Source organism: Aptenodytes patagonicus, chromosome 10 (assembly GCF_965638725.1).
Source record: "Aptenodytes patagonicus chromosome 10, bAptPat1.pri.cur, whole genome shotgun sequence".
In the NCBI taxonomy this organism is placed as follows: Eukaryota; Metazoa; Chordata; class Aves; order Sphenisciformes; family Spheniscidae; genus Aptenodytes; species Aptenodytes patagonicus.
The window spans coordinates 11,647,062-11,670,805 of record NC_134958.1 but is presented as its reverse complement, the minus strand read 5'-3'; the positions used below and the strand labels follow the sequence as shown (position 1 = coordinate 11,670,805).

The 23,744-nt window shown below is 45.0% G+C and overlaps 1 protein-coding gene across 1 annotated transcript in view; it reads right to left on the bottom strand.

Annotated features, from left to right (window-relative positions):
* The window catches only part of ALDH1A3 (aldehyde dehydrogenase 1 family member A3), a 37,461-nt gene extending 14,202 nt beyond the window's left edge, over window positions 1-23,259 (bottom strand). Inside the window, exons 1-8 of the mRNA XM_076348041.1 lie at window positions 23,167-23,259; window positions 19,472-19,576; window positions 13,281-13,421; window positions 10,847-10,976; window positions 9,091-9,152; window positions 6,225-6,353; window positions 3,700-3,813; window positions 535-637 (exon numbers count right to left, since the gene is read on the bottom strand). Coding sequence (XP_076204156.1) covers window positions 535-637; window positions 3,700-3,813; window positions 6,225-6,353; window positions 9,091-9,152; window positions 10,847-10,976; window positions 13,281-13,421; window positions 19,472-19,576; window positions 23,167-23,259 — 877 coding nt within the window. The remainder of the gene's footprint in view (window positions 1-534; window positions 638-3,699; window positions 3,814-6,224; window positions 6,354-9,090; window positions 9,153-10,846; window positions 10,977-13,280; window positions 13,422-19,471; window positions 19,577-23,166) is intronic.
* Between the last annotated feature and the right edge of the window lie 485 nt (window positions 23,260-23,744).

Genomic DNA, 23,744 nt, shown 5'->3' with positions numbered 1-23,744 from the left:
CCAACTACTATGGTGGTCACAGGTTACACATATCCCCTAGGCTACTCACTAATGCAACAAAGTCACAATAGAACATGCGAAATGAGTCCCGCAGACCTTCACCCAGAGGTGAAGGCTGGATTAGATCAGATCCTACAAAACTCTCCTGTCATAGGAATGCCTGCAGAGGGGCTGCATTTTAGAAAACTGCTTTCCCCACTGCTTGGCTCACGCTCTGCAGTACCACCAACCAAAAAGAAGGCGCCACAACAGCAGAAATGCACAAATTCAAGATTTATCTGCAACTGCAGCCATCCCCAGGGAAGGCAACAGTATAATGGTCTGCTCATTTGCCATGGGAATGGTCCCCGTGCTATGCAAGGGCTCCAGCGAAGCAGAACTGCATCCTGCCCTTGGACAGGGGTTTCCTCCAGCCTTTGGGGTGGATGCAACGGTAAACACCAGCCCTGCTAGCTACCAAAGGACAGCAGAGGCACACAAAAGCACCACATTCATAGCATCTTACAGCAAATAAACACAACAGCCAATACTTACAGTCTGCATCTGCACACACAATGCAGGGGTTTTTCCCTCCAAGCTCTAACGTCACCCTTTTGAGGTTGCTTTTAGAAGCAGCTTCCTTGATCAGTTTTCCAACCTGTAGCATTGAGACACAAAGAGGACACGAGCTGTTTCCCCTGAAAGTCTTAACTCAGCGTGTCAAGTGTGATGCTAACATGGGTAGAAGAGCCTGGTGGGTGGCTGAAGCAGGTAGAAGTCAGGGATAACATTCTTAAATGATTTGAGATTCTTACTGATGCGATGTGTTGGGTCAAAACCAGCCCCAGAATTAATGTCTGTTTTAGGCAGATCTGAAAGGGTTGGCTATGTGAGAGAGCTACAGGAACTGTATCTTGAAGTTATCTGCTACCCAGAGATGCAGAACAAGGCATTTCCCACCCAGTGCAAGCTAGTGAGACAATCAATGGGGCTCCAAGGTTTATGAGTTTTACTTTTAAAAATAGGGAATTTGACTTCTTAGAGTAGATCTTGCCAAGGCAATGATAAGAACTCACTGTTCCTATCTGTTACCACTCCCATACCAGAAAGCCACGTAGAGATTTTGACATTTAGGGGAAAACTACTTCTTTCTGACAGTTTAGGCTGAGCTGCTCCACGCGTAAGAGTAGCTGAGACATGTTCCTTCCAAGGCAGTACCTGAGGATGTCAACAGACAAACTCCATCTAGCTCTGCTGTGGCACTTTCTGCCCTGGAACCTGCTCTGACCATCTGGTGGAATTTATCTGGCCACCCTCTCCTGAAGGGAAGGATTTACTTTGCTTCCAGAATTTAACCAAAGTAATGTCAAACTAAGGTTCCCCCCCCGCCCCCCGAAAAATTGTTTAACATCAAATGTTTTCCCCAAATTCTGACCGACTGTGCTATTTCTTTTTTATACTGGTAACACCAAAATAGCAATTTCTGTTTTAAAAAATGCTCTTCCTTACAAGAAGAGCATAAATCAAGCATCAGAATCATTTAGTAATCTAATTTTGTTAGAAACAGTATGAGTTAAAACTATTTGGGAGCTTCAATTGTTAAGGCAGGTTATTTTTTTAAGTGTGACCTTATATTTGAATTTCCTCATTTTGTAACTGGTTTTCCTGTATTTTACCTTTGCACATGGCAACCTTCATGTCATTTCTGCCTAAAAATACTGTTGCCCTGGAGTGGAGCTGTGAGCAAGGAAAGCATGGGGCAGCTGGCTGACAGTTATAAGTCTGTATTTCTCATGGTTTGCCTTTGTAACTCGAGCAAGACTCCTGAACCTAGCAGTGCAGATCACCTCTAGTCACTCAGCAGCCTAGTCCTAGAGACAGCAGAAATAAGTGATGCGTCCTGCTGCAGATACACATAGCTTTGCAAGAGGCACTACTACAAGCTAGCTGGCTGAAGAGGAGTAAATTAATAAACTAAGGGAAAGCAAGAAATCTAGATGGGAAAATTCTCGTGGAGTTTAAGATCAGTATTTCCAGGCTGGCACCGAGCCCAAGCTGGGGCTTAAAAACTAAGTCAAAATGTATTTTGAATTAGCTTCACTTCCTGGCTCAGAAACAGTAGCATTATGCTGCAAATACTGCAGAGATGCAGCTGAACTCACAGATGGGCGGAGGGGGAAGAAAACACTTCTAAATTACACATGCATTAGCAAAGAATCTATCTCCCTTGGTGTTTCCTGCACACCCATGGATTAGGAAGACAAGCACAGCATCTATAGCAGTTTTTTGCCTACAGGCTCCAGCAGCTGAGATTTTCCTTCTGCCCCTAATCCACTGGATACTCCTTTTTCATTAAAAACCCAAACAGACCCATGTGGGCTGGATGAGTCTATAAACTATTGTTTTCACACAGCCAGCGTCTAATCTGGGCTGAAAGTTTCTGATCTAGCATTTGGAGAGAAGCATGTATCTGGGTAAACTCCTAGATTAGGCCAACTATCAAGAGAGTAAAAGCTCACTGTGAACTTTTACTTTATTGCGTTCGTGTTTGTTCCCATGATCTCTGTACAGAAACAGAGACTTAACGCACCTTCTCCTACAGGATAAGCGAAGCAGTCAGCATGTACACAAAGCCACTAGATGGTACTGTTGTTAAATGCAGCAGCTTTTGAGTGTTTAGTGAGTTACCTTTACCGACCAAGAATACCATTCAAAGTAATTTGTCATCATTATACAATTAGGTTACACTCTGCAGTTGTGAAGATAGACGTAAGAATGGATGAATTTGGCAAATGCTCAGCAAGAATAGCATTACTCAAGGAAATAAAAGAGACTATATTTGCCTCAACTGCACCCATTGGTGTCAGTATTTCCATTCTTTGGACACTGCTCCTCTTCAGTGGGTTGCAAGAAAAATCTAGAGCAGTGAGTGGAAAAACATTCACATTTCTAAGCAAGCTTTTGTTTGAGAATTTGCAGCAGTGATTACTGGAGACAAATTTGTTTGCATGCCATAGCTGTGTTCAATTCCGTGGACTAGGCCAAGCCATGTGCTCCTTTCCCCCGTGTAGGTACAGAAGAGGACGGCTGTAGGTGTCTGACAGTGCAGAGGTCTCGCTTCCACCCCAAGGCAGCCGTAGCTATTTACAGGAAAAAACTGAATAGAAGGTGCTTTACTGTGCAGGTCTCAAAAGAAGCTCAAATGTTAATCCCATCCACGTCAGCAGAGGAAGCCTCGGGCACGGGGCCATGTTTTTATTTAAGTCCTAGTTCCTCAGAGGTAACCAAAGCCAAGGAAGAATTGTTCAGGGCTCTGACTGACATGTTTTCCAGTTGCACACGCTTGCAGGGCAGGACTGGCAGGCAAACTGGCCCAGAAGCTCCATCAGGTCAATGACATGATGTTAAGTCACTGCCAGCCTCTCCTCTAGACTGTCTTACCTTATGTCAGAGCATTTATTACTTACAGTTCTTACAGAAATGTGGCGGTTTGGCAAAAACCAGCTTACAGAGCTGTGGGATTATCACAGGCACAAGGACCTGAATTAGACAAATCCCAAACACTTCTGAGAAATCCTGTCACATGGAATATGATGGAACATGGTGTTGGCAATACAAAAATCATCAACATTTCTTTGGTCCAGTCTTACGTGGATGGCAGTTTTAGAAGAGAATGCAAAAGAGGAACAGCAGGTGTTTTATGAGAAGTCCATCACCTACCTTTGTTGATCCAGTAAAAGCAATTTTATCAATGCTGTGATGGGTAGAAATAGCAGCTCCAGCTGTGGGGCCGTAGCCTGGCACAATGTTCACCACACCTGGAGGGAAACCCACCTAAAACAGAGGTTAAATACAGCTCTGTAAAGAGAGATTTTGAGCACTCTGGAGCTCATCTGCACTCCTGAGAGCTGCAGTTCAGTTCTCAGGAAGCTTGAATTAGTTGCACTATATTCCTTGCAATTAAAAATTGCAAGTTGCAGAGAAGGAGCGCATACCAGATACAACATGTTTTCCAGACTTTCCAGTAACATGGCTGCATGCTACCAGCTGGAGTAGACGTGGGTGAAAGTAACAGCCATGCTTAGGAAATGCCAAGTTTCAGTAAGAATTCTTGGAGGAGTCCCAGCTTCGAGTCAAAAGAGAGTGAGTCTTTTGGCCAAACTTGGCCCCCAGCTACTGCTGTGCAGCTGGAGCCAAGGGGTAACTGAATGAAAGTTTGTTTTGAACAAAGGTTGAAATTTGTGGTTCTTCAGGGGCCAGAGGGATTAAGAAGTCAGTAAAACCTCACTAGATGATGGGGCTAATAAAACAGGAATACAGGAGAAGATGGTAACAGACTCATGCCAGTTTCTACCACATTTACAACCTAGATTAGCCAACTAGTAATTCTGCCAAAAGAGACAAATGGCAAAACTTTAGGTGAAATTCTAGTGCGAGGAGAAATGCGGGACTTACTGGTCTGTTTTTACTTCCTGAAACAAGAGTTTCAAGGATTATGCTCTTCTAGGCTAGCCCTCCCCTACTACTGATTGCACAAGGTTGTTTTCCCTGCATTTTGTAACAATGGAATTGCAGGATATTAAGCGTTTGCTTCATTTCTTGTGGCTTTTTAATATAAAATCTCAATAAATGCAGTTGCTCCTTCCTAATATAGAAAAAATTGAAGTAATTGCTCATGTACTACCTTGCAAAAAATGATCTTCATAAGGTTTTTTTTTTCCTTTTTTTTTTTTCATAAATCGGAAGGGCAGTCTGATTTCTGGGAATGTGACAATGATAAAAGTTAGTTTAACAGAGTTTGCATCTTGGCTAGTGAGTTTTCAAAAAAATACTGTATGTCAAACTGTGCAAGTACTGGTGTTTGGAGTCAGCAGCAAAGCCACAAGGAAGCAAAAAATTGGTTCAGGTCACCCTGAGCCAAAAAGTTTTTTCTGTTTTTCAGCAAAAATGAAAGCCAAAATATTTTGGTTGGCCCAAAATGATTTCATTGAACCTAACACATAGCTTTGCTTGTGTGTTAACATTTTCTGCATCCTTTTAAAGATGGAAAAAAAAAAAAGTTTAACTTACTTGTCTGAAAAACCACAAAGAATTTAGCTAATTTTGGGTGGAGAAAGGAGCATCTTCAAATAAAGTTATTCTGCTCTAATTACACTTCTGCCTTGAAGGTCAACTGTGAGAAACAGGCAGCTTAGAATTTCAGCTAAAAAAATTAATTTCATCAGAATTCAATGGCTTTTGGGGGGGGAACGCTATGCCTGTGTTTGGGGAGCTGTATGTCAGAGTGAAAAAAGCAGTGGTGTGGCAGGGCTAACTAGAAGTCATGAAAACTGCACCCTATGCTCGCTCATCTTGTGTAATCTTATTAAGTCAATTAACTGCAGGAGATACTTAACTGGTAGTATTTTTGCACTGCCCTTCCTGACGGAGGAGCCCTAAGTGTCAATTATTAAGGTATCCTTCTATTTTCTCTCAGGCTAAGCCAAGAACAGACAAAATCACCATTATCATTAGACTGAGCCTAACAAACAGACTTTTCCAGCCAAGAGGCAAAAGCATATCTACAACCCTTTTAGTTTTCCTCACTATTAGTCACACACGTAGATATAGGAAGCTGACGTACTGACAGTCCTGGAAGGTACTGTGCACCTCCCGCCACCTCTGTATGATTAATAGATCTGAGGGCACCTGAGATCCTACCTGACAAGCCCTAAACCAACATTTTGAAATCCCAACCTATGATCTTCCCTTTATGTCAGTATTGAGTTGGCTTTAAAGGCCAGACATAGCTAAATTGTTCTACTAACTGCAGAAATTATGAAGAATTGTTTCCTATGGCACTCTGTCTTTGTTGAATTATCCCACTTAAAAATGGTACAAACAACGCTGCTGTCTAATCACCCTCTTTTTTGTCCCATTGTCTAATAAAACTGAGCTGTAGTCTTTCCCTCATTTGGGAGAGGGGAAGACAAGGCAGAAGAATAAAAGCACCATTTTTTCTCTCTGCAGCTTCCTGAGAAAGAAGAAAAACCTACAGGTTTTGTGATCTTTGCTACATCCCAGATAGCCACGGCCAGTCATGAAGGCCTTTGTAAGAAAAGTCTGAAGACAGAGGTTGTTCTCACTTTCCTCTGTGAGGCTTTAACGTCTTTAAAACCTAAAAAACTACACAGCCAATTCAAAATACAGTCTTGCTTATGACCTTAAAAGAACAGTACCTAGACGGGATGTTCAGATTTCCTTACCTCCTTGATCAGTGAGCCAATGTACAGTGACGTGAGAGGAGTTTGTTCAGCTGGCTTAATAACCAAAGTGTTTCCACAGCACAGCGCTGGTGCCATCTTCCAAATGAGCATTAACAACGGGAAGTTCCACTGCAAGAACACAAGGCTGGTCAGATCAGCCAGCACAGTCACCTACTCACTTCCACGCAGCATTTCCCCCACCTTCACACAGCTCAGGAAGAAGCAACTGGGAGGACAGCCACAGAGAGAAGCGGCTGCTTACAATACTGCGTTTGCTTGGACTACGGAGTATAACTTCCTTGATTTCCCCATGAGATCCCAAATATTGCTGGCAGTCCTCAAGCTAATCCTGTAAGTTGGACAAACCTCTGCATGATGCGACCTCATTCTTTACAGGAGTTTGATCACACTTTGTATAGGATTTTGGCTGTTCACAGAGATTGTGTTGGAGGCAGTGTCCTGATGCATCACTTTTATACAGCATCCTTATGTGGGGGAATGACAAGGTGCAACTGCTCATTGAAAAAAACTAATTTTTCTGTGTTAGGTATTGGCTGAGTAGTTAGGAGTTATACAATATCATTTAATTCCAGGTTTATAACTAGGAAACTGCAGTGGGTTGTTCAGTCACGGAAATCCAGGGGAGGTCTTATACTACCTTCAAATTGTAAATTGCTCCTTTCCAATTAGTTTTCTTATCTGGAATTAGGAACCAGTCCACATCAGTTTCCTCTGTGCTAATCTCTTTCATGGTCATGTGTATTTGTAGATCTTGGAGCCTAAGCAAGAAGTGGAAAATCTAGCTCACACTGAATCTCAGAAAGGTCATTTGGCAGCAGAAAGGATTTCTTCATTAAAAATAATTAATGCTGCTTTAGGGATGATGGAAGCAGGCCAACAGTAAGGGGACTTCTTGGCAAGACTCAGGCCAAGGGCCTTCAGCTATCAACAAAGAAGCCAAATATGTTAGGAATCCACAAATTCACACTTACAAATAAATTAGCAGTGTAGTTTTAAGAGATGAGTTCTGTTCTCACGGAGCAGCTCTGAGACAAAGCAGAATTTAGCCTAATGTGCTATTCTTCAACTTGCCTCTCCTTCTTTCCCAGACCTGTTTCGTTTCAGTGATCTTCTCCAATGGCCACATCCCATGAGTTGCCCATTTGTCTTTTTTTCCTAAGCCTTCTTGAAGGCCTGACTTTGCAGCTTGAGCCATCCACACCTACACTACTTTCCTACACTTTCAGAGCATGACATAACTCCATTAGGAGCTTTCCATTGCAGAATGGATGGTGAAAGTAACAGTAAAGAACTCCAGGGCTGCCTCATGACATCACCTTGGGATAAAGCTCAGTCATATGCTGCACTTTGTAAGAACTTCACTTGCTAAGAACATTGGTTTAAATATGGTCAAGCCACAGGAAAAAGGGAGGATTGTTAATTGGTCTAGGAAGACATATGCAGAATAGTGACAGAATCTCTTTAAATCAAATAGGAATATACAAACTCACAGACTGTTGGTGTTAGAGATCAAACTGGAAAAAAATGAAGGGGATTCGTTCTAAGTAAACTGAAGACAGATGTAGTTTTGTTGACCCCAATCATCCTTTTCACAAACACAGTGTTGAACTTGGGTCAAATTTTGTTCTGTACTTTCTATTGTATTTATTGCTGATGTAGGGTCAACCTGAACTATTAGAAGTCCCACTATGTCCCCTTATAGCGGCCCTCCAAAGCATCCTACATGTAGGCTTTTAAAGGGATAGTTTCCAAAAGCATTGCTGAGTGCCAAAGGTGGCTAAAGTGTGACCAGGAGATACCTTTCAATTGGTAATCAACATAAGGAACCTGATGTTTTGATCTTAAGTCACAAATTCTACTTGCTCACAAGCAGGCACATTGCTTGTTCAGCCAGAAAAGCTGTGCAGAAGTCATCAAGCCAAACGTTTGATAACTAGTACCAACCATCTCCCACTTTGCCTCACCCTGACATTGCTAAATAGACCATACCACCTTATCACAGGGGACATAAGCTCAGTCCTGCTGAAGGAAAAAGCAAAATTTCCCCAGATATCTTTGGGAACTTGTCCAGACCTGGTATTCCCAGGGTCCAGCAAATCCAGTACCCCACATGCATTTCCTTCAGTCTCTCCTATAACCTTATCCCAAAGGTCAAAATCTTCCATGGACTCTTATTGATCCAAGTATCCAAACAGAGAATGTTGGCACATCACCATTTGCCTCATGGCCTGTAGGATACCACGTTCAAAGCCTTTTACAACCAGACAGGAACAAACTATGTCTCCCATGTAGCTGTAAAGTATTCCTGGCCGTCTGTTTAAACAGAGCAAGCAACACACACTAAAACTGGAGGTATTCCAAGAACTAGCCACACTGCCCCCTCAGCAGAGAATGAGACCTCAAGGAAAAGAAAACTCTATTCAGTGAGATTTAATCATAGAAAGCTAAAAGAACAGCCAGTGGTTATTAATAATGGATGTGATTTAAAACTCAAAACTATGCATCAGCACTAGGCAGCAAAAGGCTAGCACACGTAACAAGATGGTTGTCCCAGCAGTGCAAGAGTCAGAGAGCTCTGACTGGTCTCTGGTGACTGCTGTCAGCCTTAGAGAGGAACAGAGCATCTGATTAGGAGACCCACCCTTCCATTGCAGAGGACTTTGCGTTGCCAAGAGCAATTGGCATGGGGGTAAAACAAGAAACTACATCAGGCAACTGAGATGGGAGTTCCCTACAGAACAGCTGGACTTAACTAGGAAGCAAATGGCTGCAGTATGAGACGGGGAGTGCACATGTACTTCTTCCAGTTCTAAGGGAGATGCAGGGCACCATCACTGCTACTTACTGGAGTTATAGCTCCACAGACACCCATTGGTTCATGCCTGGTGAAACAGACAAAATTTTCATCTGCAAGACAAAAGAATAAAGGAAGACAAAGCTGTCAAAATCCTTGCTTCTAGAGAAAGAGTGTAAGACGACTGCACACTAACAGGTTGGGGACAGAACTAAAACCACGTTAGACAAAGAACCCTATATCTGTTCATCTTAACTCATGCCTCTGGGACACCCCAGGCAGATGAAGCTCTGTTTGAGAATAGATCTTGTATTAGCTCAAAAGCCAAACACTGCTCCTGTTCACAGTGGAGCCTTTTAAAACCAGGGGTTCAATTCCTTCTGCAATCTCCCTGTGTTGAGGCTAAGCTGGAGGATAACTCCCTACCACACTGAAGAGCAAGCACAAATTTCATTCAGATTGTGTCTCACTGAAAGAAGCAAAGCACTTGTTTCCCTGAGGGGGAGAGTTTTTAAACCCATTTTGTACAGGAATCATATTCAGTGTAACAGGAATTGCACTTCTGGTAAGAAGTCACAAAAAGATGAAATTCTGGGAGTAAAGTAATACCATTCATCTTAAAATACTGCTATTACTCTTTCAAAGAGAAAGCAGGAAGGACATTTTCCTTACAAATTCATTCTTGCTGAAAACCTAGTTTCATTGGGAAGATCTGACAGAAAACATAAACATTTCTAACTACAGTTTTTGGAAGTGATCTCAAATCAGGACCAAGGAGCAGTGTCCAGGCAAGCAAAGCTTCACGTTACTCTGAATGAGGGTGACAAATCTCAATCTACATGACTGACATCGCTCCCTTTGCTGCCTGCACAGACTGAACTAGTTCAGCCCTTCAGAGCCCTTCCTCTGGTGACTCATTTTTGTCTGCAGTGCCTGTCCTTCATACAGCCTCAGTGATCACCCACATTCAGGGACAAAACAGGCTGATTTTGAAAATACACCATATTACTTATCGTGCCACATGGACATCCATTGTCTTAACTTTTTGTCCCCAAAACCGTGTTTGAACTTATATAGCTGAGCCAAAGTATTCTCTCTGTCCCTGCCACAACAGCGCAGTGTGACTGCTCTGGCTCCACAGCCTAGGAAACATTTTGAAAAACCTCTTTCGAGTGTCAGAAAACTTGACAGGGTCCCTCCAAGAGCTCAGTGCTTTGGCTTCTGAGACGAGTCAACATCTCAGACCCTGTCTTTAATAAAAGTTAAGAAAAAGCACTACATGATCTCTCTAAACAGTGAACCAGCACTGTCAGGGATGCAGGAACATCAGTGAGGTGGGAGGCACTGGTGGATTCCACATCAACCCTCTGCCACGTCCCTGTGAAATCTAGGACAGCACAAGCTCTGCTGCCTTCATACAATTCTCCCTAGAAACCTCTGTCCTTCCACCCTCTGGCATCTTAATTCTTTTCAGTGATACCTAATGAATAAACTCCCCTATAATATGTGGTTTTTTTTTCTTTAAGAATTAGTCTGAATTTAAAACCAAAAAAGGTTTCTCTGTTAAAAAAGCAACAAAAGAGCCCATCCATTATTTTCCAGAGATCTATCCAGGCATTCACATTGTTCTCCCATTAATTTAAATCTTGAAACATATCTACTTAAAATGCATCCTGAGACAGAAAGGAAATGCAAGGCTATTTTTGAAGGTTTTCAGAAGCCAGCCTTTCCATGCATCTCCCCCCCCCCCGCAGGCCTCCCTCCCTGATGCCATCCCAGCTCTGAAACTGGGTCTGAAGGAACTTACCCACTGGGATGGTTCTGCCCTGAATTTTGTCAGCCCATCCAGCGTAATATCGGAGTGTTTTTATACAACCTTCCAGGTCAATGAAATAGGCCTGCAGAAAAGGTTTTCCTGTGTCCATTGTTTCCAGAGTCTAAAAAATCAAATTGCATCCAGTCAGACAAGTCAATGTTTTTTTTTTCTTAAAACAAGCTTTTAGAGAAACTCCTTCTCAATTTTACTTCCCCTTGTGCTGCAGACATGGACTTTCCTTCCCTCACCTTATATTTAAGGAATGAGCTCATTAATACAAGTAAGATAGAAGGGAGACTAGACCCAATAACCCTGATGCATACACAAGTTACTTTGTTCAGTGATTGCAATTAAAGTGCATCTTCCAGAAGCCCCCAGAAGGTGGCTGTGGGTGGGATACAGGGCTGTGGTCTGGGGCACTGGTCAGAAATGATGTGAGTGTCATGACTTCACTGCAACTGACCCTCCGACGCAGATGTTCTGGATTCCAGATGGTGTCACTGAAACCAGTCAGACCCACTTTCCTTTTATTTGGAAATCTATTTTTTCTGCTTCATAACCCTAAAACCAACCTCTGAGAAGTCTCTTTTGTCCACAGGATGACAAAAAACACATTTTTTACAGAGTTCTGGTAAAGTAACCTTTGGGCTCAGATCTGTGCTGAGACTAAGGCAAGGGAGAAGTTGCTTCACTAAAGCTGCACTGATGCTGAGCAGCTCTAAATGAAGTCCAGTCTCGGCCTGTGTCCGTCTCACTGTTCTGGACATTCGCTCAGTGAATGCTTTGTTCTCTACTCAGGTCATTAAATGGGATATTGGTGCAAATGGCCAGCACATCCATAAAGGAAGTACTATCCCTTGGTAGATTGAAACATCTTTGTTTACATATGAAGTCATACCCTGTCATCTTCCACAGACATTAGGGTCCAAACAGCGCTCAAACAGACATTCCCCTTGGAATGACTAGGATTGTTATCCACTCTGAATGTCTGCTAAAACGACTGATTTTTATAAGTCATTACTTAGCATGCAGCCAAGGCAGCTACGGCTGGTTTTCTGCAGTGAAAATAACAATGCCAAACAAGCCCTCCCAGATCAGAAGGACAGCAGAAAGCTTGAAATGAGTATCCTGGTTATGGAAAAAGGAGGGTCTTCTGAAGTCACATCAAAAACTGAGCAGAAAATGAACAGGGTGTATTCACACACATTTTTTTTTTCCCCTTTTATATGCTGGCCAGAATTGCCTTCGGACCTGGATTTTTTGGTTTTGTCCTGCTGAAACTGGAAGCTGTCATGTGGTTAAGAGACACTGTGTTGGGGAAAGAGACCCAGCTCAAAATAGTCATGCAAGTACAGGCTCCTAAGACATCCTGTGTATGTTAAGTCCTACTGACCTCACTGAGGCATCAGCTCAGGAACCTACACATCTAACAGCACTGAATGTCATAAATGCTATTCCCCTGAAGATAAGCAGAACCAAAGTGCAGCATTGAACTGGTGAGTGCGCAGGTCCAAGATCTTAGGTATGGACTGACAGCAGTTCTAAGCTGAGAGATGCTAGGATCTGTGGGCGCAATTTGGAAAGACATCCAAGGCCTATAGAGTCTAAAGGCTTCTACTAACTGCAGTGTATTTTAGCTCGGGTCCTACTCCCCTTGTTCTGCACCAGAAGGACTCCCTCAGGACCGGATGGGGAATCATTAGCAATAGTTCTTCAGTGCAGAAGTCCAAGTTAACACAGCTTCATGGCTATAAAGAGATTTTCCTGAGCCAGTGCATTCAGTAGGGAAAGAAACAGTTCCCACTTACACACATTTTAAGCTTTGGATGACATCCAGCAAGAGAAAGACTCTCATTCCAGCCCCCCATTTTAGGGGAAGCAATGTGCAAAGAAGTCAAACTGGTCTGCATTTTTGTAATAAAGAAGGACCATGTCAGCTGTGGTGGTTTGGGGGTTTTTTTTGTTTGTTTTTTGTTGTTGTTTGTTTTGGGTTTGTTTGTTGGTTGTTTTGGGTTTTTTGTTTTGTTTTGTGGGTTGTTTGGTTTTTTGGGTTTTGGTTTTTGGTTTTTTTTAAGATAAGAGCTGGGAGACAGCTATGAGCATTGATGACTTAAACTAAGAAAGAATGTTTATTGCTTTGAAAATTTAAGTATTAATATCTGTAATCACTTCAATAACTAGCTAAAGTTTTGGAGAAGCAGCCAACTATATAGAAGAACTAACAGCCTTCTTCTAAGACCCCCAAAATCATCCTGCAGAAAGAGGAAGATAAGCCATGACTCCTGCATGGACTCTTCTGCCCTTCATAAAGGGAGAGAAAAGAAAAATATTAGGTAGATATGGATGCAGCAAAATCAGAGGGATGGAGCTGAGTTATCAGCCAACAGTTGCTGGTTTATCACTGCTCACCAATCACAGTACTTACTGCCAGGATGACTCTGTCTCGCTCGAGAAGATCAGCCAGCTTGTGCAGGAGTTGTCCTCTGCTTAGGGCATCCATCTGTCTCCACGGAGCCCCCCTTTGGAATGCTGCCTTCGCTGCTTCCACTGCATTATCCACATCAGGCTAGAGCAGCCACATACACAAGAACACCTTAGGTTACAAGGAAGGAGCTGGACAATGGCACAGAAACCCCATCAGGCTGCTTCCTAGATGATGCTGTGGTGGCTAAAACCAAGTTGTCTGACAAAACCACTTCCATTTTACTCCTGGGTTTGGACTCAAGCCTGCAGTAAGTTTTGCATTTGGCCTGGGCTGCTGAACAACCTTGGGGTCAGAGTACCAATAGGGTCTTTCAAGGGTAATTTTATGCAACCAGTTTGTTTATACAATAATCCAGAATCATGTTCCTGCTGATACAGGATGTAAGTGACACTGGGGGAGGATGGGGAAACAAGATCCCAATTCTGTTCCCATTACAGCTTCCCTAAGCGTGACAGACCATTGGCATCCATGAATCATCCTCCTCTGAACAAGTGTGGGAAGGAAAGTCCCCAAGAGAGAGAACATGGTTTTATCCAGGGGAACAATCACAGCTCAGATCCCACCATTCAGTCCCACTGGAACCCATGCCAGTAACAGTTAACACACTAAAAAGGCTCCCTTAGATCCTAGATCACAATTCCAGAACATTTCTACCAGATGGGAAGGGTTTTGTTGACAAAGGCATTTCACCTACACAGAATTAGTGCCACTCCCCCTTTGTCTCCCAACTGCTTTACCACACTCTGGACCAAATCTAACTCTGTTTACCAAAGTTACTACTCAGGTGGGCAGCAAATTCCCTCTCTTCCCACACCGCCACCTCCAGAGAAGCTTCATGCATTTGCTCTGGCCACAGCATGTTAGTTGACTCCTCCCTTCTCCCCACATACATTGATTAAAAAAAGTGAAGCCAAGGGCAACCTCCCGACACAATAAAGTCAAGGGGAACACTGCCATCAACATCCACAAAGCCAAGACTGTACCCCAAGCATACATAAAGCATACTTTGCCCTGGCTTTGGACAGAATCCTGCTCTACGTAATGTCTGGCACAGCCCATGCCTCACTTTAGCTGATGGAGAACTTGCACCTCACCACGATATGTGGCTCAAGGGGGTGGGAAAGGAGGAAGGGTTTCAGGCCTTGATTGTTCCTCATAGCACTTCACCAGTTGCTCTCATTTATGTCTTATCTCAAGTCTTGTCTGGATACAATTACAAAGTAAGTCTCTGCCCTGATCCAACAAGGTCTGGCCATTCTCCCCTCATGGGGAAATGTGTGGTGCTCAACCAAGAAAAATATTATGGGGAGACATGTTGCCTTCCTACAGCAAAAGTTCATGGAGAAAACGGCAAGTCATCACCCACTGAAATAGTGCCTTACACTAAATTTGGCTCCTTTTCTTTATAAGAAGATTACACAGCTTTAAAACAGTCTGACCTATACTGCCAGGAAAAGAACCCTTTTGGAAGGGCACTGATGGGGACACCATTGGAGGAAACTTGTGCTGTTACAGGCGGTTAAGAATGGCTCTGATCAAGCAAGGGTGCTGGCGAGGCAGAGGTAGCAAGCATCTACTGTGCACAGGCAGGCAAGTCCTGCTTGGGGCCCATCACCCACAGGCAGAACGGGCCTTCAGAATGGTTTGCTTCAGTTGAATTGATCTGGATTCAAACTGGCACATCACAAAAGCCAGAAGGCACCACCAGCTGCTGCATGCTTATGTACTCCCCATCCCGCCTGCTGGAATGAAGACGCAAGCTGAAAGAAGGCAATATTTTGTGACAAAGCAGACAAAGACAGACAAGAAGTGTATCAGGTTTAAACAAGTCTTCCCTTAGCAGGAATTAATTAGCTTCTGTGACCAGGCTGGGAGCACTGACGCACAGAGCATTGGGTCTGCAGTGGCACAGGCCACAATGCAGCATATCCTTGGTACTGAGAGATTTCCCACCACCCTCGCACTCACAGGAACAGGGATGAGATGGCTGTGCAGGCAGAGGACTTCAGTGCATGCCCAGATCTTCCCCATCCTCTAAACATGGTAGCACCTCAGCCCTGCTGCAGCTCCTGCAAATACTAGTTGTCTTCATTCCTTGCCTCTTTTCTCAGACATGCTGGGTACACGTAGCAGCTTGGAGACTGCAGTCACTATCACACAAGCAAAAAGGCTTTCCCAAAACACCCTCAGGGGTAGCACCACCAAGTGAGATCTTGTGAGCCTGCACAGCCTCAATAGGCCTGAGACCAGCAAAAACAAGGAAATTCTTCAGGAAGGCTGAAATGCCATTCTTAATCCATCCTGTTATGACTAGGCATTAGGGGAGTCTGAATGGCATGTTCATTGCAGGCATGTTGCAATAGGTAGGCACAATGCGTGACAAAGAGACTCGTAACTGTCAAGGTGCCAGGGACACACTGTGGTATACAAAACCACAAGGAGGAGGTCCGTGCATCCTGGTGCTCAGTTCTGATCTATACAGATTTACCAAGTATTACATAAAGAGCTCCGCTAAGAGAATATTAAGATTGCAAAGTCAAGCACTGCAGCGTTGGGAAATGCCTGCAAACCCTCATACCCACCCTGAATGTTTGCATTATGATACAACCCCCAATTACACAACCGCATACCATTTTCCCCTGAACAAACTCACACCGTTCTTTGTTCTAAGCTACCTCCTCTACCTCAAGTCCTGCTCATAGCTGCTCCATTTCTATCCTACCCCTTTTTCTTCTCTCCTGCCTCCGCAGCAGGCTGCAGAGCACAGTGGAGACCATCACCCCACTGGTTCTGAGTAGGGAAAAACATCTGAAAAAAAGCCTTGCTCTGCTTCAGGCTCAGTGTGCGCAACACTGCTTTGATTTGGCCAGTAAGGAGACATGCCAGGGATGGAGCACACCCAGTGGAGACTGTCTGTCTTAACCTCATTTACTAACTTCTTTGAAAAGCCTCCACCGTGCACTTCTCTGGAAAGGTAGGTGCATGCCACAGTTTCTCAATCAGAAGAGGTTCAGAACTGACCTGCTCCCCTGCAAACCCTCTCCAAACAGTCTACACGTTGCATTCTTCTAACTTTTGAACCAAAGTTTTAACCAGCTACAAACAGCATCTTAACAGTCCAAAGTGTCCAAAACCATTATTGAGGGCATTGCAAGTCTGCTGTAGGGAATAATATTCCTGCAGCCTTTTACCTCAGCCTGCCACTGCAATCTGAGGGAGGTGGGATGACTGTGAACAAAACCCTCTTACAACCCTTCAAAGATCCACATGGGACAGTGAACTGCTTAGAAATGATCATGACTGATGCTCCACAGCATTGAGTCTGCTTGACAGTCACAGCTGCGGACCTGCTGCCTATGCTCTGTGGCAGCCAGCTGAGCTGGGCACTCCTCTGAGGAAGGAGCACCTTTCCCCTGGCCCTTGATGGATGTTAGCAAGCTGCTAGAAGAAAAAAAAAAGCCTGTCTTCAAATGTTATTGACAGCACCAGAGAAATGACAATGGCGCAAGTATTTTTGCCTTCACATGGTAACACCAAGACAGGGTGGAAGTTCTGGGGCTACACTATTCACTGGGGGCAGGAGTCTAATGAAGAAAGTTATTCCTTCTCCGTTATCAACCTGGCAAACGCTTGGACACTAAGCCGTTATTTGGGAGGCAAAAAGCCTCCAAGCATCTAGTGGAAGCATTTGCCATTTTATTTTCAGTGCTCCTTTTTCCAGACAAGACTTCCCTTTATCCCCCAACTATCCCATCAAGGGCAATTCTGTCTTAAATTCTGTAATTAAAGAACAAACAAAACCTTTGCTCCTAGCCTCATAAAGCATTGGCCAAGTTTCAGCACCAGACTAAATTGTCATCACTGAGATATTGGCTGCCAAATTCCCACCGCTCACGTGCATGCTAGGCAAAACACGCTCTGCATGGCCAGGGAGGGGCAGGTTTCTGTTCAGGGCCAGGGAAGTGGAGTCCTGCTCCCAGCCTGCTGTGAAGGCAGAGCCAACCCTAGCACAGCACATCTGAAGCCAGAGCCAGTACCAAGAGCTGCCACCCCTGCAGTGGTACTGACCAGCACAACCAAGTATGGTGGCACGTGGGGACAAGATGCTGGAAAGCACCACCAAACACAACTCTCCACTTTCTGTAGTAAGTCCAACAGACTGGAGTGACAGACCTAGGAGGGGGTGTTCAAGCAAGGCAAAGGAAGTCTCAGGGGACTCAGTTTCCCCAGAGGACAGTGGGACACAGTCAAGTGTCACCAGTAACCAAACAGCTAGTTTGGGATGCTTCTCACCCCTGACTCTGCCTTCTAACTAATCCAGATCCAGGTCTAATCCCGCTCAGCCTCTCACAAAAACCTACTTAGAGCAAAAAATGAAAATTAAAAAAATCTGTGATGTAAAGGGGTGGAATAAGAGGCTTTTGGCACCCAAGGTGCAGCTAACTTACATTCTTGCCTGCAATTATTCAATGCACCGAGGAATCAGGCACCAATGCACCGAGGAATCAGGCACCAATGCACCGAGGAATCAGGCACCAATGCTGAGTATCCACGGGTAGAGGGCTCCACTGACTGGCCCCAAGAAAAGGTTTACAGTGACTCTCCTGCAAGCTAGAAGCTGAAAGCTATCCTTGAATTCAGGCAGTGACAAGTCTCAAGGAGGCAAGCTGCAAAACTGGCCTTTTAGATCTGCATAACATTTTTCTTTAACCAAGTCATTAAGAAGCAGGCTTGAAATACTCATGTAATGCTCTGTAACTGCTTGAGGAGACACTTAGCTCAGGGAACAATAGCAACGTCATGGTTTCTGCCTAGCAAAATACAGTTGCATCAGAGTTAGCTTCAACTCTACTGTTTACATGCCACTGCAATTAAACACAGTTGTGTCCTACCCAGTTAGTATAAAGAAATTACACATAATGTTTGGTTCTGCCTCAATCTGTAATTGCCCCATGGATGCACCGATACCCCATGGCAACAGGTCTCAGAGGCTGCTTTAGTGCCATCCAAAAAGAACAGCTACCTTACACACTGTTTGCATGCAGGCTGGAGATTTGTATTGCCAAGCAAGTTTGCTCCCATCTGCAGAAAGGTCAGGCTCTATACAGTATAATACCAGAAAACACATTGCCCCAGCTCAACTAGTATCACTCCTACTAGGAAAGGATCCCCAAGGCAGCTACCTGGCTGGAAATCAGGCACTGGGCCTCACAAGTGCTGGACAAGCTTAAATACCAAGAAAGAGATACCACAGTACAAGCAGAAACGCCCACACTGCCCATCACTTACTGCCACCAGCAATGAGCAGCCAAAGTCCTGGTACAGCAGAGAAGCTGTGAATCAGCTTCCCATGACATACTGCAAAAAGCCAGCTCTTGGGCTAGCTCTTTCCCATAGATCAGGCCAGTTGGCCCCTAAGTGATGAGCTGTTTTGGACAAAAAGTGTCACATCCGATTGTTCCTCACCTCAGACTGTTATCAAACCCAAGCAGTTATGTCCCAGGCTACTCTACAGCACACCAGGGCCAGGGACTACTAAAGTTCTTGAGATACTGGTTTGGTTTTAACTGAGAGTTGCCACATTTGTGCAGGAGGCCAGAAGCCATGACACCAGTTGGAAAAGCAGCACCGCATCTCTAGCAGAAATTGGGTAGCGTTTGTGTGACTGAGCTTAAATTCCCCCAAGCATTCAGGTTATTTGTTGACTGTGTTTAAAAAGGGCAAGTTTCAGTTCAGTGTCTCCAACAGGCTGCCATGCAGCTTGTGTATAAACCACTCCCAACACAAGGCCCAGGTTCTGTCAGGGATGTGCATACACCATCCATACACTATTTCCTCAGACCGGCTGCTTCCTTCTAGTCTATAACACAAGAACGATGCTGAATCTCATTCCTCTGACAGTGTTTGGCAGGCAGTTCCTACCAGGGAAAGTGACTCTGCCAAGTTGGACAGGATTGATCCCACCCACCCCGTGTAATTCTTGAGCAGCACATCTAGTGTCCCAGACCTCCAGCTCACAGTCTGGCCAGATGTACGTTGTCATTAAAAGCCAGCTTTTCCTCTGTGTGCTTCCCTACAAAAGGAAGTCCCTTGGAAACTGTGTTTTGCACTGCCTTTCCAACAACACTTACCTTGTCTCCTTCCTCAATGTCACAGATTTTCTCCAGTGTTGAAGGGTTGTAGGTGGGGAACTTCTTTCCACTTGTAGACTCATGCCATTCATTGTTAATAAATATCTGAAGAGAAAGCAAGGGGAGTGAGATGGGGAGGAGGAAAAAAAAAAAAAAGAAAAACCAAAACTAAAAACCGATGCAGACAATGCAAAAAACCACAGGTACTCCTCAAAGGTCCTGAGGCTCTTCGATTTCCATTGATGGCAGAGTCAAGCATGTTCAGTCCCTCTCCCAGGGAGACTGTTTGCGATAGAGACAGCATTTATCCAAACTAGAACCTGAGCCAGAGAACAGATGAAAAAGCCTTCGTGCACCCAGTTAGTTTTGAGCAAAAGGAAGACAGAGGATGGGGCCCACACAGTATAACACCATAACTTTGCAATGAGAAACAGACAGTTTTTGAAATACATCTCCATGGGAACAGCAAGCAGACACCAAGAGAAACTCGTATGGTTCAGGCAAAAGGAGCCCCTTGTTACATGCTACAAATGAAATGTCACCGTACAATATTACTTGGTTGTTTGTATCCTGCCCTGGGCTGCTTCCACTACTTGCCCCCCCCAGCAGCGTCTGGAGGAGGGTAAGTACTGGCTCAGTTCTACCGCACCATGCCTTGTCACAGGCTAGATCAAGCCTCCCACGTCACTTGGAGTCGTCTGTGACAAGATTTAAGTGTTTCAAAATATTGCATTTCCAGAGCAAGAACAAACAGTCCCAGTGTTGCGTAACTGAAAATGCATTAAATACTAGAATGTTGTTACTCACTGTAAACAGAACATGAATACCTATATACAATTAATTGATTCAACATGCATCTTATCCACACTGTGATCTAACTTGGCAGTGTTATATTTTATAAATATACTTTAAGTAAGATTAGATGAAGTAATCTTTCTTAGTAGCCTGTTAGCGGCTGTAAGCTAGTACTTTTACTTGGAAGTCATCCACATTTGCAATCTTGTTTATGAGTCTCTACACACCACCAGGAGATTAATGTTGCATCTCTTACATTCGGAATTCCCACTGCTTTGGGTCATAGTTTTCTTTCCTTGGGCAGCTTTTTTCCTGAAAGGAGTTTCTCCTGACTATTTCTGCAAAAAGCATCTGAGATGTAACTGGCGTAGAAGCTGCACTTTTGGACCCACCTGCTTCAGACTGGCAGAGAAAAAGAAAACTTTGGCAAAAAAGTTGTCAAGTGAAGTCACAAGAAAAGATACGATGTTAGAAATATTAACTAACTTGACATTAATGCTCCCAAACAACCTCTGTTATTCAAGTGCTGCATTTTAACATTTACACATTTTAACTACAGCTTTCCTTTGTTTCACTAATGAAGAAACTCATATTATAAATGTGGGAGATACAAGAACTGTAAAATTACAGCATCTGGTACATGCTCTCAAACTAAGGATTGGGGAAGGATACCATTTTTCCTCCACATTCAACATTAATTCTATGTGAAAGGGTTGGGATGGGAAAGCGATGTTCCTATAAGAACTAGTAAAACACGAGAGTGACAGAATCAGGCTGTTTTAAATGTAACATATATGCTGGCATTGTTCTGGGAATCACACCACATAGCCCAAGTCTTTGGTGCCAGGACATAAAATCAACAGAACAGTGTATCAGCCGTTCATGCTTCATGCCTAAGATTTGGGACACAGGATTGTGGACAGATCACTTCCATCACACATCCATGACAAGCATTAAGCTGCTCTATAAGTGAGATCTTTGTTGAAAATTTTTATTCTCCCCCAGCCCTGTAACTGGTAGAACCAAAAATAAAAATCTTCACTAAGCAAAGGAAAGTGTGCCGTCAGCTGTAAACATCTGGTGAAACTCAGAGCTTGTAGAAAACCCCTTGCAGTTTTATGAAAACTGACTGCGGATCATTTTCTCAGATGCACCGGGAGGATCAGATCAAATGTCAAATTCACACTTTTATTTAACATTGGTTTCCACTTTTAAGAGACTACCTTGATACCTTTAGTGCACAGAGTCTCTGGCAAAACTCTGGAGAATAAAAAACGTGTGTTTTAAAACATACATGGATGCAGGATCAGATCCCAAAGGAGTATTTAAAAGTGTTCACAACAATAAAAGTAACAAAAACCAGAACATTTGGATGTTTAAGAAGAACTCTAATGGCAGTGTCCATTTTGGACGCAGGAAAGAGCTGTTTGTGCAGCATTACGCCATTCTGCAATCAGCAGCTGCAGATCCAATTTGCTGCTAAATGACAAGTTTATCTTACAAAAAAAAGTAGATAAATTTGGGATGTTAAAAATTAATCTAGTCCAGTGATTACCACTAATTGCTAATCTGTTTCAGTACTTCAGATGCATAATTCAAATCAACACCTCACTGGATAAGCTATCACTGTTTACTCCTTCTCACTGCAAGAGAATGAACTTCAAGTTCTGCTTTTTTTTTAATACTTAATACAGAAATGTAACTAATTAATATGCTCATTCAGCCCCTCCAGCTCTTTTAGTCCAGCCATATAGTTCAAATTATGGCAGTCAAGGCTGCCTAGCAGCGTAACCAGCCGGGATATTTTCCCCACTGCGCAAAACAGCAGGTCAGGCTGTTGTGGAACAAAAAGTGACTCGGCTATTGCAGAGCTATGTCTGTGTTAGGGAGCAGGGATTTCTGCAGCAGTGCTCAGCTTCACACCAACGCCAGCCTCACCTCTGAGGGACAGAGTTATCAATCTCAGGAGCCTTTGGTTAAATCTGAGAGGTCAGGAGCGACCATTTAAAGAGAAGATCGACAGAGAGCGGAGAGATACGGCTTTGTGTGCGCTTGCTGCCTGACTCCTTGTCCCGCAGGGAGGCCATGGAAGAGCTCTGTTGGGACGGCAAGCCACCAAGACATCCGTGAACACCACTCCTCTTCAGGAGCTGCAGCGTGGCCCCAGTCCCATCAGAGCCTTTTCACAAGGCCCAGTCCTGCAGGACACTGGCCCTCCTCCATGCTCCCTGCATTCACCAGGACCCAAAACCACCCCCTGGCACTGAACTCCCTCCCAGCAGGGCCCCATCCCACCAGGTCAAGGACAGCTGAACACAACCCAGGCAAGCAGCTTCCTCACTGGTAAACCCCTTCTCACTTCTGCCCAGGCTCACCCCATCCAAATCTGATTTCGCTGAGCACTAATGTGATACTAAAAGCATTTACTGGGCAGATTTGTGAGTGCTGCACTGGGCACTTGGGAAGATGGCCACCAGGATGACTGGGAGGGCACAGGCCAGCATGGCACCACAGCCTCACATGGCAGGCCTGCCACTGATCGGCACCAGGGCCTGCCACACAGCCAGGGAGAGTGGGCACCTGGGGCAGCACCACAAATGTTTTCATTTTTTTTTTTCTTAAAAAAAAAAAAAAGTTGGTTTCTTGCGCTTTAGGGTTTGGGGCAACTGCAGCTCCCCTAGAAATGCCACAGCCATCTGCTTGCTCCAGTCACTCAACCGCCCTTACATCCCCATAAGCCTACTGTCTAGGGCAGTAGAAAGAATAAAATTACAAAAAAACGACAGTGAGGGAGAAAATTTTATATTAAAAAAAAATAACACTTCACCACCAGCCTGACTCCACCAAGCATTGGCGACGCGGCGGCGAAGCCTGCTGCCCACCTCCCCTCGCCGGCTCACCTTGGTGTACTTCACCTCCAGGCTCCGCAGGGGCAGCGGCAGCACCTTCCTGTCAGGCTGCCCGTTCTCCACGGCGCCGTTGAGGGCGGCCATGGCCGCGCCGTCGAGCCCGCGCCGCCCTCTGCCGCTGACAGCCCGCGGCGCCGCCTTAAGAACGGCGCGCGCCGGGCGCCGTCGCCCGCCCCCATTGGCCACCGCCCCGCCCCGCCTCTCGCCCCGCCCCCGCCCTCGCCCCGCCCCGTCGCGCGGCCGCGGCCCTCAGGTAACGGGCGGCGCCGCCCCGCCGAGGCACCGCGGCCGCCGGCGGGTCGGGGGGCGCCAGCGGGCCGCGGCGGCCGCCTCGGGGCTCCCCGCGGGGCTCCCCGCAGGGCCGGGGCGGGGGGAGGACCGCGGCGGGGGGAGGCCCGCGGCGCCGCGGACCCCTGTGTTCGGAAGTGGCCATCGGTCAGGGCCTCTCCCCGGGCGAGGGCAGCGAAGGAGGGGGTCTTTTCGCGGCCGGCCGGGCTTCGGGGAGCAGAGCAACCACCCTGGCTTCTCCCAAAGGGTGGCACCACGGTGGGCGTGGGAGGACGTGCCCT